The sequence below is a fragment of the Taudactylus pleione genome, unplaced genomic scaffold (genome assembly GCF_031769625.1).
Source record: "Taudactylus pleione unplaced genomic scaffold, aTauple2 ptg000907l, whole genome shotgun sequence".
Taxonomy (NCBI): Eukaryota; Metazoa; Chordata; class Amphibia; order Anura; family Myobatrachidae; genus Taudactylus; species Taudactylus pleione.
Window position 1 is genome coordinate 547,953 of NW_028285308.1, and position 12,970 is coordinate 560,922.

General features: G+C 47.8%; 1 protein-coding gene across 4 annotated transcripts in view; it reads left to right on the plus strand.

The window, feature by feature from the left end:
- SACK1H (scaffolding CK1 anchoring protein H) overlaps nt 1-11,994 on the plus strand; it is a 67,085-nt gene extending 55,091 nt beyond the window's left edge. For all 4 annotated transcript variants that reach the window (XM_088459391.1, XM_088459392.1, XM_088459390.1 and 1 more), the window contains exons 3-5: nt 1,587-1,751; nt 6,771-6,895; nt 7,864-11,994. In XM_088459391.1, coding sequence (XP_088315517.1) covers nt 1,587-1,751; nt 6,771-6,895; nt 7,864-10,492 — 2,919 coding nt within the window. In that variant the 3' untranslated portion in view covers nt 10,493-11,994. The remainder of the gene's footprint in view (nt 1-1,586; nt 1,752-6,770; nt 6,896-7,863) is intronic.
- The last annotated feature ends 976 nt before the right edge of the window (nt 11,995-12,970 follow it).

Here is a 12,970-nt window from a genome sequence, read left to right on the forward strand (position 1 = left end):
ATCCATCGTCCCTGCTGTCATCCATCGTCCCTGCTGTCATCCCTGCTGTCATCCATCATCCCTGCTGTCATCCATCATCCCTGCTGTCATCCATCATCCCTGCTGTCATCCCTGCTGTCATCCATCGTCCCTGCTGTCATCCATCGTCCCTGCTGTCATCCATCGTCCCTGCTGTCATCCATCGTCCCTGCTGTCATCCATCGTCCCTGCTGTCATCCATCGTCCCTGCTGTCATCCATCGTCCCTGCTGTCATCCCTGCTGTCATCCATCATCCCTGCTGTCATCCATCATCCCTGCTGTCATCCATCATCCCTGCTGTCATCCATAATCCCTGCTGTCATCCCTGCTGTCATCCATAATCCCTGCTGTCATCCAATATCCCTGCTGTCATCCATCATCCCTGCTGTCATCCATCATCCCTGCTGTCATCCATAGTCCCTGCGGTCATCCATAATCCCTGCGGTCATCCATAATCCCTGCGGTCATCCTTAATCCCTGCGGTCATCTATAGTCCCTGCGGTCATCTATAGTCCCTGCGGTCATCCATAGTCCCTGCGGTCATCCATACTGTATACTGGGGGAGGTTTGATCCACTTTAGGCCATAAGTTATTTCTTTTCATTTCTTGAACTACAGTAGAAAAATCTAGTTCTAATCTGGTTACTGAGGACATCACCACTGGCCCCTAATGCATCATCCATGACTTTGTAATTCCTCATTCGCTGGTTACCCCTATACTTCTGTGCTGATACTTTAGTCATAGAGATCTGCAGAGCATTGCTCTGTTCCATCTGTTCACCTATGTAGTGATCTGCAGAACATTGCTGTTACAGATACCCTCTGACAGGTACAGAATAATGAATGTAGATCGCTTTTGTTCCACATATTATTAATGCGCAGAACCTTGTAGTGATATTTCCCTCTCCTCGGTGCCCTCGCACAGTGCCCGTCCTCTTCTCGGTCCCCTCGCACAGTGCCCGTCCTCTCCTCGGTGCCCTCGCACAGTGCCCGTCCTCTTCTCGGTGCCCTCGCACAGTGCCCGTCCTCTCCTCGGTGCCCTCGCACAGTGCCCGTCCTCTCCTCGGTGCCCTCGCACAGTGCCCGTCCTCTCCTCGGTGCCCTCGCACAGTGCCCGTCCTCTCCTCGGTGCCCTCGCACAGTGCCCGTCCTCTGCTCGGTGCCCTCGCACAGTGCCCGCCCTCTGCGCGGTGCCCTCGCACAGTGCCCGCCCTCTGCGCGGTGCCCTCGCACAGTGCCCGCCCTCTGCGCGGTGCCCTCGCACAGTGCCCGCCCTCTGCGCGGTGCCCTCGCACAGTGCCCGCCCTCTGCGCGGTGCCCTCGCACAGTGCCCGCCCTCTGCGCGGTGCCCTCGCACAGTGCCCGCCCTCTGTGCGGTGCCCTCGCACAGTGCCCGCCCTCTGCGCGGTGCCCTCGCACAGTGCCCGCCCTCTGCGCGGTGCCCTCGCACAGTGCCCGCCCTCTGCGCGGTGCCCTCGCACAGTGCCCGTCAGTGCTAATAGCTGCGCTCTGCTGCTGCCTGCAGATATTTGCTCAGGACTGAACGCACTTTGTGTTTATCTCCTCAGGTGATCGGGATCGTGATGGACATTTTTACAGACGTAGACATCCTCTCGGACGTCCTGGACGCCGCTGCCCGGCGTGTTCCTGTTTACATAATCCTGGATGAGATGAACTCTCAGCACTTTCTCGATATGGCGTCTAAATGCCGGATCAACCTGAACTATGTGGAGGTAAGACCCCCGGGACTTAGGGGCCTATGTATCAAAGCTTGATGAGAGAAAAAGTATTAACCAATCAGCTCCTTCCTGTCATTTTTCAAATACAGCCTATAAAATGTAAGTTAGAAGCCAATTGGTTGGTGACTTATATCTGACAATTTTCTCTCTCATCCAGCTTTGATACATAGGCCCCTTAGTGGGAGCGCTCGGTATGTTTGGATTCTGCACTCGCTGGGGGCGATTCAAGTGTTGCGTTGGTGGCAATAATTATTGAGTGCCCCTTTCTGCTGTTCAGTTGTTCTGGGCTAAACACATCTAAAGTACGGTTTAGGGTGCCCTAACCACAGGTTTCTCGCACATTGTCTGCTCGCACCATCCTGAGGGCATGACCAGAAAACCAGCGCCGGCGGCTTTCGCACTCAGACGGAGCAACAATTGAATTGCTCCGTTAGGCGCCTTAAAAAAAACAAAAAACAACGCCAGCTGAACAGTGGAATCGCCCCCTGGAATGCGCACGGTCACAGTCCTGGCTGTGAGCACAGTGATTATATGGGGTCAGGAAGTCATTATGGGAGACGGTCTATATTCCAGCTGTTCCCGGAATGTGGGGATACAGAGTGTAAGCTCCGCACAGCCCGGGAGAGAGCGGATTCCCTCCTCTTCCTCCTCTGCCGGGAATTGTTAGATGATGCGGATTTCCTCTCCGTGGATTTCCTGCCTCTCACTAATCTTCCTGCGGGGGGCCGGGGGGGCTGTATGATTACTTTCCTGTGGTTATTGCTTTCCTCAGAGCACGATAAATAAGATTACTTGGAGAAGATCCTCTCTCATTTATCATTGTATGAGAATGCCACCCCCCGTATATCTTGCAACAATTTACAGACTCTTATGAGATGAATTTCAGATTTACTTAATTTATTAGCAGTTGATTATAGAATACTAATCCATGCAAACATGGAGAGAACATGCAAACTCTACACAGTTATGGCCCTGGTCAGAATTGAACCCATGGCCTCATTGCTATGAGGCAGCAATGCTAACCACTACATCACCATGCAGCCGCAGCCACTAGCACCACGGCGAGAGATGAATTTCAGGTTCTGCCATGTTGTAGTGTCTGGATCTAAGTTCTCCCCAGACTGATAATGAGCCGCTGTCCCTGCTCCCGCCCAGGAGTGACTCCCATGTTTACCTGCAGTGTAATGACACCTGCTGCAGCGTCAGACCACACCTGTCCCTCTCCCACCTGCCTGATTGTCCCAGCCATGGCGTCTAGCAGGTCCCACAGACAGCGACTCCCGTCCTGAAAGGAGTTGGGGAATCGGAGAAACCGGGAGACCCGCTGCCCCAGCGCTGATGGGGAACCCTAAGCGATCAGTGCGCCCATGAATGGTCTGAATGTTTTTGTTTTTTTTTGTGAGTAGTTTTACGTCAAACTTGCCAGCAGCTCCCAAATGTATTTCTGCTCCGTCTGTATGATGTAATATATAAACTCTTTATATATAAACCGATGACAATCTACATCAGAGGGTGCTCAAAGTGCGACTCTCCCGCTGTTGTGGAACTACATATCCTAACATGCCCTAATACAGTTTTGCTACTATGGAACGCTAAAACTGTGTTAAGGCATGCTGGGATGTGTAGTTCCACAACAGCTGGAAGGTTGCATGTTGAGCACCTGGTCTACATTGTCCTAAAATACATTTTAAAGAGCTCAAGAAGGAGCACAGCTCATTGTCACCATCTGGTGGTCACACATGGTACTGCGATCATTTCTATAGACTCAGAGCTCCCAATTCCTCATTACACTGTACAGCTGCTAATACTCTGTCCTATACATCTAAAGGCCCCCATACACCTACTGACGTACTGTATTATCCCATCCTGCGAAATGCCCACCGGCGGCCATCGATGTTCCCTGATCTTTCGAAGGATTAGTAAAACTATACATGTTAAATTTCACCAATTTTGCAAATGACGACCATATTTTGATTGTTATCGGCATATCGGTGAAAACCTGTTTGGTTTCACCGAACCTCCGACCCGGCATCTGTGGATCGCAGCATTGCGGCAATCCGTCGCTGAGGTGTGTGGGGGCCGTTATGTATTTGCAGTAATTCCCTGGAAATAGTGTTTCATGCACCTTCTTTCTGCCAATCCGGGGAGGGCGAGAAGTCTGATCCTGTAGCTCGTGCACCCGTCAGTAGTTCTTTTCTGAGTTGGTCCTTCAGAATTGTACAGTACCATTACCTATGACCTATAGGCCCTTCCTGGTGTACAGACCGGTGGTGTTTCGGTGTCTAACGGCCCCTATTGGCTACAGATAAGTCCCCATAAACCTGTCCTCAGATCGTGCCAAATAGCCCCCTATGGCACGTTACCGACATAGTGACTTTCACCAGTGTGACCATAGTACGTGCAGGAGTACCCTGGGCACTGGCTGCATCTGACTCAGATCTGGGTAACCTGGGCAATAAGGCAGAAGGCTAAGGATCGATACGAGTGAGCCGCGTCTGCATTGCGTCAGCCATCTGAGACTGTATACCAATTCCTTTGTGACAAAGATACTAATCCTAAGTGCCCCGGACACCGTACGTGGCTATGATGTCAATAAGACGCTTAATTCTCAGAAGCGCTATCAGTGATGCAATGTCTGAGTTGCGCCATGCGTCTCCGTTTGGCGCAAATAGCAGAGGCGTATCTGCAGTGTGCGCTTACATCTGCCCGTCATTTCCCATATATACGGATCTGGAGCGTTAGCAGAAGTGTTGCTTAGGAGAAGATAATATACAGAGCTGTAGCGATCTGGAGTGCGGATTTTTAAGGGGCTGCTGGGGTCCCCGGAGCCCCCTGCGCTGCTGGCCATATTTCCCCGACGTTATCGCTGCGTCAGCGCCGAGGTTTCGGAACACAGCGCTCATCAGGTGAACAATATGCTGTATGAGCTCTGCCCAATGCTACATATTAAGTTTTGGGTGCAGTTGGGATCATTAGATGTAAATAGATCCTATCACAGACATGTAAATGTTTCCTAGTGATGGAGAACAGGAGATACAGCTGTACGGTGCCTGATATACCACCATTATTATTGTACGCTTAGTTGTTGGCTCATGCTGAAAGCTTCATAGATGATTCGTTAGTAATTGGCGCTTTCCCATGTGAGATCGTCAGCCAATGAATCCAATCAGTGACTTATTGGACGTATATCAGGCAATTATCCAATGACCGCATTATGCACCTGGGTGGGATCATTTATAGAAGACCCCCAAGGAGGGCACTTGGTGAGTGTTCCCGTTACCAATAGACAATTTGTCCTAATGTCCAAATATGTTTCCTGTAACACCCCCCGTGCAATTATTATTGACATCTGTCCCAGTTCGCCATTATCCGCCTCTATTGGCGCAGGCCTGATGGCGTGGCGAGGCTTAGGCCATAGATGCTTCTGCTGACCCTACAGTAGCTTCCGGTTGTGATGATCTGTACTTTGTGGAACTTGCCCTGTTGGAATGTGGTGGACTTGGGCGACAATATGGCGTCATGGCACTAGGTCAGTTGTATGACACTGGTTCGCTTGTCTGGCTTTGGTGTTGCCCAATTCTGTGTTTACCGCTATTTCCCGCACCAGCGTGCTCTGCTCTCTGGTGTCACTGACGGTATCATTATGAGGAATCCGTATGATTTACCGATAGCAGAAGCCCGGCAGGGGTGAAAATCCTGACTGCTGTAAAAGGTAAGTACCGCTAACCTAACCCCCCTAGGGGTGCCTAACTCTGACCCCCCCCCTTACCCACTGCCTAAACATATGTCTCCCGGGGGGTACGCCTAGCCCTAACCTCCTCCCGGGGGTGCCTATTTCCCCCGCTGTCCGAGCCCGGCTTACCAGCAATCGGGATGCCGGGCGTTGGGCTCCCGGCGTAGGTAAAATGACAGGCGGTTAGACCGCTGGCTTCCCGACTACTTCCCGTCCCACGGTGGCTGGGGCGAGCGGATGAAAAGCACATCTACAACCTACAGAAGTCTCCTCGCACGCCTAGCGAGACACTTGGGGAGACTCTCTGATGTGGGCAGGGTAACATACCCTTTCCTAAATATAGCGCCATCGTAGCCACATACACATTAGGACGGCATACGCATCCCCCTGAGGATTTGGGACTGCTATTGGGGCTCCCTTAATATGACCCTTCATCTTTATGCGCATAACTTATGTATATTAGCAAAGGTCTGTATTACACGGAGAGGGGGTTGGGTACGGGATGCTGGCGCTCCGGATCCGTACGGTCACAATCCCGATGCCGTGATACCGACAGGGTTAGGATACTGACAGCGGTCAGTAAGTATCTTAACCCTCCCTCCCTGCACCTTATACCTAACCCTCCCCATAGTGCCTAAACCTCCCCCTACCCCACTACTGGTGTTGTGGTTCCGGCAGTTGGGATTTCTACTGCCTCCAAGGGGATGGATGGCTCCTCAACCGCTGACCACTCTGCAGTGGATTGGCCTAGACCATTACTCAGTAGGACACGAGCTATTTGTTTACGTAGCAGAAAGTTCCTTCCAAAATATGGTAAAGTTTGGTGAAATGGCAAACTGCCCACTATACCTAGGAAAGGGAGCCCCACATAACCCGATGCACCGGTTACATGTGAGCGCCCTATGTACCGTGGGTCTACCACCATCACGGCTGTGCCCTAACACCAGGTTCTCCTTTACTAGTGGTGGTAATTAGTTCTCTCCTACATAGCATGCACTTGATAACCACGTACGGTTTATTGGATGACATCTGGGCCGGATTATTGAGCACGGTGGAAGCTTCTCCATCTTTGTGTTTTCTCTCTTCCTCTTTTAGTCTGCGCTGTTTGTGTAAAAACGTACAATAACAATAGCTCCATTTAATGTCTCCTGTAAACTGAAATAACCATGTCCATGGGCTGCGTTCCTGGGCCCCGAGCAGTGGAACATTTATAGTCTGGAAGAAATAGGTTACGTTGTATTCAGAGAATTCTTTTTTTTTCCTCCCTTTGCTCTGCACAGTTCCTGAGAGTGCGCACGGTCACTGGCCCCACCTATTTCTGCAGGACGGGAACCACCTTCAAAGGGAACCTTCTGGAAAAGTTTCTGCTGGTGGATTGCTCGGTGGTCCTGAGCGGCACTTACAGGTGAGTAGCAGAGGGCACCCATATCGGTAGTAAGCTCCGGTGTTGGCCTTATCCGGAGTCTGTAATGAAAAGCCTTGCTTCAACCCTTATGGGTCTATGGTCCTGTACCAGAACGGCGAATATATATGAAAAATGTTCCTGCCTTTTTTATTTTATTTTTAATTGCCGCCATATTTGTAAATGTCCATTCAGACTGTAGAACCTCTACTGTGGGGGCTTATAAACGCAAGAAGAGGTGACCAGGGGTTTATTATTATAAGCTATATTGCCAAATCCTTGAGGCCTAATATGTTTTACTTCCCCAAATAACCTAATTCTAGGCTTTATATATGTTGCATGTCTGTTCTCATGTTACCTAATGTACAGTAATGTTTTCTGGAAGACGGGCTTCCCTGGCAAATTATACTAAGAATATAATTAGATGCAATAACATTGTAATTATCTGGGATTAGTATATGCTAATAAGTATATTTTTGTTAAATTAAGTCCAAGTATAATTCTCTCATTTAGATATAATTATAAACTGGATGTGCAGATTGTCCCCACCGCCCATCTCTTGATCCTATAGATGATGATGATTTCATGATAAGTTGAGACAAATGATTTGCCATTTATTCATATCGTGGCCGTGGTGTTTGCTCAGTCACACGCCACTGAATGCATCTACCGAACACACGTGTCCCGAGTAATGGCTCAGGGAACACGGATGCAGCTGGTGCCCATTGCGGTACCTACTCGTATAGATATCTAAGAACTGTATTAGTGCAAAAATGGTTCCCAGTCCTTCTATATTTTTCTTCTGGATTAGTACAATGGAAATATATGGAAGCACTGACTTGGTTTTGTTCATAGGTTCCTGGAGTAAAAGGTATTTTTGGTCTTTGTCTTTATGTTTTTACCAGTCCTAGTGTAATACATGGAGTGATTTATTGTGGTCATAATAAGTCTTTGTTCTTCTGTTCCCCCAGCTTCATGTGGTCTTTTGAGAAGATCCACCGCAGCATGGCTCACATCTTCCAAGGAGAGCTGGTCTCCAGCTTCGATGAGGAGTTCCGCATCCTGTTTGCACAGTCTGACCCTCTCATTCCCCCTGAGAATGCTTTGGTCAAGATGGAGAAGCCATACATGGGAATGGTTCCCTTTGCCGGCCCTCGCCCGTACGATCGAAAGCTTCACTTCATGTACCCCAGGGATGACGGCTCCCAACATTCTTACCCCTCCTATGGAGTAGATCCTGATCGTCATTATTTCCAGCCATTCCGTAGAGAGGACACGAGGAACGCGATGGACATTCCCGGCATGAGAGCTCTCGGGCAGAGGTTTCCGGAGCCGATGCAGATGGACAAATTGCAGATGCCGTTCATGCAAAACAAACAACTGGACATTGATGCCTATAAGAGGCACAGCTTTGCTGAAGGCACTTTTGAAAACTATACGGCCTCTAAGCAATACTCTAGGCAAATGTTCATGAACGCTGATAATAATGAATACCGGATGCAGTCAAGCCACTTTCAGAAAAGTCAGTTTATACAAATGGAACGGCCTGGGCGGGCTCAGGGACTTTTTGAAAAGATTCGAGGCAACCGCCAAGGTCTGCAAGATATGGATGACATGGACTCTAGGTTTCCACATTACAAAGCATTGCAAGGAGATAGTAATTTAGCTCTTGAGGGTCCTCACACAAGACTAGGTTACAACCCTTCCAATTCTTCCCGAGAGGTCAGACATGGTTCTGACCAGGCGATGCTGGGGGGAGAAGGACGCTTTGGACAAAGGTCCCAACAACGTCAGAAATTCATGTGTCAAATGTCACCCACACAAAAGCAGGGCAATGAGCAAAAACATTTTTTCCAGGACCAAGATGCAGATAAAAAACTTCAAGAAAACAAGCAAGGTTTGCGCAGCTGGCGGATTTCGTCATACTTGAGCGGCATTCAGCCAGACCAAGATGAAGAAGGCTTGCTGGTACCCATAGATTCAGAGCCTTTTGACGATTCTCTAGTCCCCGTGGACAAATCAGCACCTGCAAGTGATACTTTTATGAAGTTTACTGTTGATCCAATCCCCCCATACAAGCCTTTAATGACTCTTAATGATGCTCCCATGCCAGTAGAACCCACCAAAGATGTATCCATATTTGAGAAGGAGAAAGAAGAAAGTTCGTTAGCACGGCACGATTCTTTCCGCTCAAGGACTAACCCATTGATCCAAAGAAGTTCCCGGCTAAGATCATCACTTATATTCAGCAACTCAAAACTAGAACTTCACAATTCCAATGCTGAGGCTGTACAGGTTCTTCAGAAAGAGCAAAGCACAAGTGAGGTGATTAAGGAAAATGAAATCACAAAGACCACATCCAAAGTGGCCGAGATCCTGGGGAGGTACAGAAGTGTCAACAAAGACAACGATGTCACTACAGTGTTGCAAGCCAAATCCGCCTCCAAAGTCATACAGGAGGAGACGGAAGATGGACAGAGAAGCACCGAAACTTTGGCATACAAATCTCTAGAATCCAAGCTGCTGGAAAAAGATTCCTTTAGTCGAACACTTTTGGAGTCTCAGTATCGATCTTCAGTTACTTCTCAATTCCAAGAACTTTTGAGCAAAGAATCACAGTCTAGCTCTATTTCTAGGATTGAACAAAAGGTCTCAACTATCCAATCAATAGAAAGCAACAAACCTGCCCTTCCAGAGCCAACAGAGAGCGGACCCATTATCACTGAGATTGTAGAGCCGCCAAAACCACCAGAAGTTGAAGTGCAAAAGCCCCAGAGCATAGCGAACTCTGGCCTCCATTTTGGAAATGCTTTAGAGAGTATGTCACAAAACCCAACACCTGTCAGCCCTTTGACCAAGTCAGAGGAGGAATTGTCAAAAACTGAGCAGAATCCCTTTGAGTTCATGCGGAGAGGATCCATGAAACTCAAACAGTTTTTGCAATCGAAAGCAGAGAAGAAGGCAGAAGAAGACGCAGCCTCTGATGCAGCTAAAATAGAGAAACAAAATAATGCACTCAAACGGAATTCTAAAACAGACAGTCCAGAGTCTGCACCTGCAGTGGATGGAGAAGATAAGACAACCAAATTACCGCCTGTTTCTCCAAAGTCTACATCTACTTCCCAAAGCAGGTTGTCCGCGTCAACGTCAAATGTCATCTTCAGCAGTAACCTACGTGATGACACCAAAGTGATTTTGGAGCAAATATCCGCCAATAGCCAAAAAAACAGGGCTGAGATGGCCAAACAGTCACAAGCTATGACCACCAATGACTCAGAGGGTGCACCACCCAGCTCCAACTCATCAGAAGCCAAAGAAGATGCCGCCAGCAGTACAGACTCAACCTCCGTAACCAGAACAGGAAGCTTCCTAAGCCGAAGCCTTTTTTCACGGCCTTCCCCAACCTCCCCAGAGGACAGAGACAATCTCTTAAAGCGGATGGAGAGCATTAGGAAAGAGAAACGCGTCTACAGCAGGTTTGAGGTATTTTGCAAAAAGGACGAACAGCCGAGCCAAGCGGACGAGAATGAGGATGACTCTAAAGATAAGAAACTGGGAAAGTTTGTGCCTAGGATTTTAGGAAGTCTAATTAAGAAATGACCGTAGACAAAGTGCAGATTTTTCCATTCGGTGCCAATTCTACTTTAGTCTACCGAGAATTCTTCTGTGCTAAATGCCACCTAAGGCGCTGTTTGGACAACCCTACTTCCATCATCGAGTTGTCCGGGGACCTCAATTGTGGAAAATTTATACTAACAGACTGAAATTGTTATATACAACAAAAAGTGTTGAAACTACTGACTTGATCCTATAGAGACAATTAAGATATTTACTTGGATGACTGGCTAGAGAAGAAATGGACGAGCCTGACCTAAGAAACTCCCGCGTGTGCCTTGGGGACGGCGCAGAGCAGCACATCCATGACAGGGTTTTATATAGTCTCCGTCTTTCTCTCTACGTCTACAGCTGTGTTCTCTGTAATGGCAGCATATACGGGGGATAACCCAGCTCGGACTCTCCAGTAGAACTACTACTCCCAGAACTGCCATGCATCCATCACTTGCTTTACACATTAATTTATTTGGCTAAAGTGTCATATTCATTAACAAGTTAAACGGTACCTGTCAGATGATGATATTAATACTGCGAAGATGTGGAACATAATGAGAGAGAAGCTAATTTGAGGGGCGGCACGGGGTACCCTCGTTTTATATACAGAGGGCGAAGCACAGAACAGTCATTACTGGTTTTAGCAATCCCTATTTTTCTACAATTTGTAAATTATATATTTCTTAGCAATATGAAAAAAAAAAAAATCTGTGAAATATGGCCTTTACCAGACAGAAAGGAATAGCGCAGTCTTATGATGGCGATCAGAGAAAGTCATGTGACCGAAGACGGTGGCAGCCATATTGGGTTTTTAATTTAATAACCTGCTGCAGCGAAGTGTAACCGCAGCCTATGGGGGCCCGGGAAATGAAAGCTAATGTCTGATTGGCTGCGTCACTTAATTCAGGTTTATAAAAAAATACCATGAAAATGGGAACATACGAAAATTTCTAGATTCGCCTACGCAGTGCGGTTTTACAAGAGAGGTTTTATTTCATTTTTATTTTACAAAAACAAAGCGCACAGGGCCCCCCCCTCACCTGCTCGTCTGGCGAGTGAGTGTCACAATAACAACCCGAGAGCAGCGCTTGCGATTACTGGCACTTTATAAGAGCGTCTCATGAAAATCTGCAATGTGAGCGTTTGGCTGCAGCAGCTTCCATTGTGAGAAACCCGCGGATGTCTCTGGGGGCACTCTGCTTATCTGGTCTCGCTGTCACTCTGTTATTTGGGAGACGCTGATCAGCCGCTCAGAGCCCCTTTAGTCGCTCCAGCAATATGGGAGCTGCGTCCTCACATGACCGTTTAATGTATTATTGTGAGCCCTGACCTGCTGGAAGCCCCTTTGTAGCACTTCTCCGGCGATTGGCTGCATGCGCACGGATTGTTACCACTACTGACCTGATGGCGAATTTCTGTTCATAACAGACCAATGTGCTGGAGGGATGCAATGGGCAAGCTGCGCAATTTACAATAAATTACTTTTTACCGTTGTTCTCAGTTTTATATGGTGACCAAGTTAAACATGTCTGGTGTGAGAGGATATTTAAAATAAAGCTAGAACTGTACAACAAGCATTAAATGTGATGGGTTCATTGAATGATTGCGCAGTGTAACTCCTGTCACTCCCTCTTTCTGTCAGTAGAGGGCAGTGCAGGGACTAACCGTCATTACATAAAGCCGAGAACAGATGAGATGGATGCTTCACTAATAGTCCTCAGCTTTACCTCCTAATATACTGCTCTGTTTGTCCTTATTTATGGCTTCAATGAATAGAGAGAGAACATAATCCCAGCTCCTCTGTTCTCCACCACAGAAATCCTTTTTGGTAAAACGCGTGACGCCACATACGAGCATCCGCTCTGGGTTTTACTTTATTAAAGACCTTATACAAGAGATTGAGAACAGTTCTCTGTATAATAAATGGCTGCTGCCAGGCTGTTTGTGTATACAGCAGTTTTTCATGTGGTACAGACTTCCGCAGAAATATGGCAGCTTGCGGTGACCACGGTTCCTGAATATGTTGTGACTAAATGAGGCCGCGCAGCGTTCGTCTCTAATTATTTGCAGACACCGATCTCTGGGAGAATTAAAAAAATGTTTTGGTATTTTTTGGTTCTTTATTCTCTCAGGGAATTGGAGGCAAACGCTGATCGCACCCTTATAAATGATTGGGGACGTCCCAACGCCTTATCCTGCTGCCTCACAGAAAGTGTCCTGTACATTAGATCAATGAATAGAGAGGGCAGATTGCTGTGAGACCCTGGGCAGTGGCTTTCATTGGTCACGTGATAGGTATCTGCTGAAATCTCCAGCTCACAAGTAGATAGGTTAGAAACTAACTTAATGATATTAGTTTCTCATCGGACAAGTTAATAATAAAATGATTTGTAAATGAACACCTAGAAGATGCGCACTGATGTGTACATAGCGTTCTGTGCTCCGCGTCGGTACGTCAGTGGTTTTGGC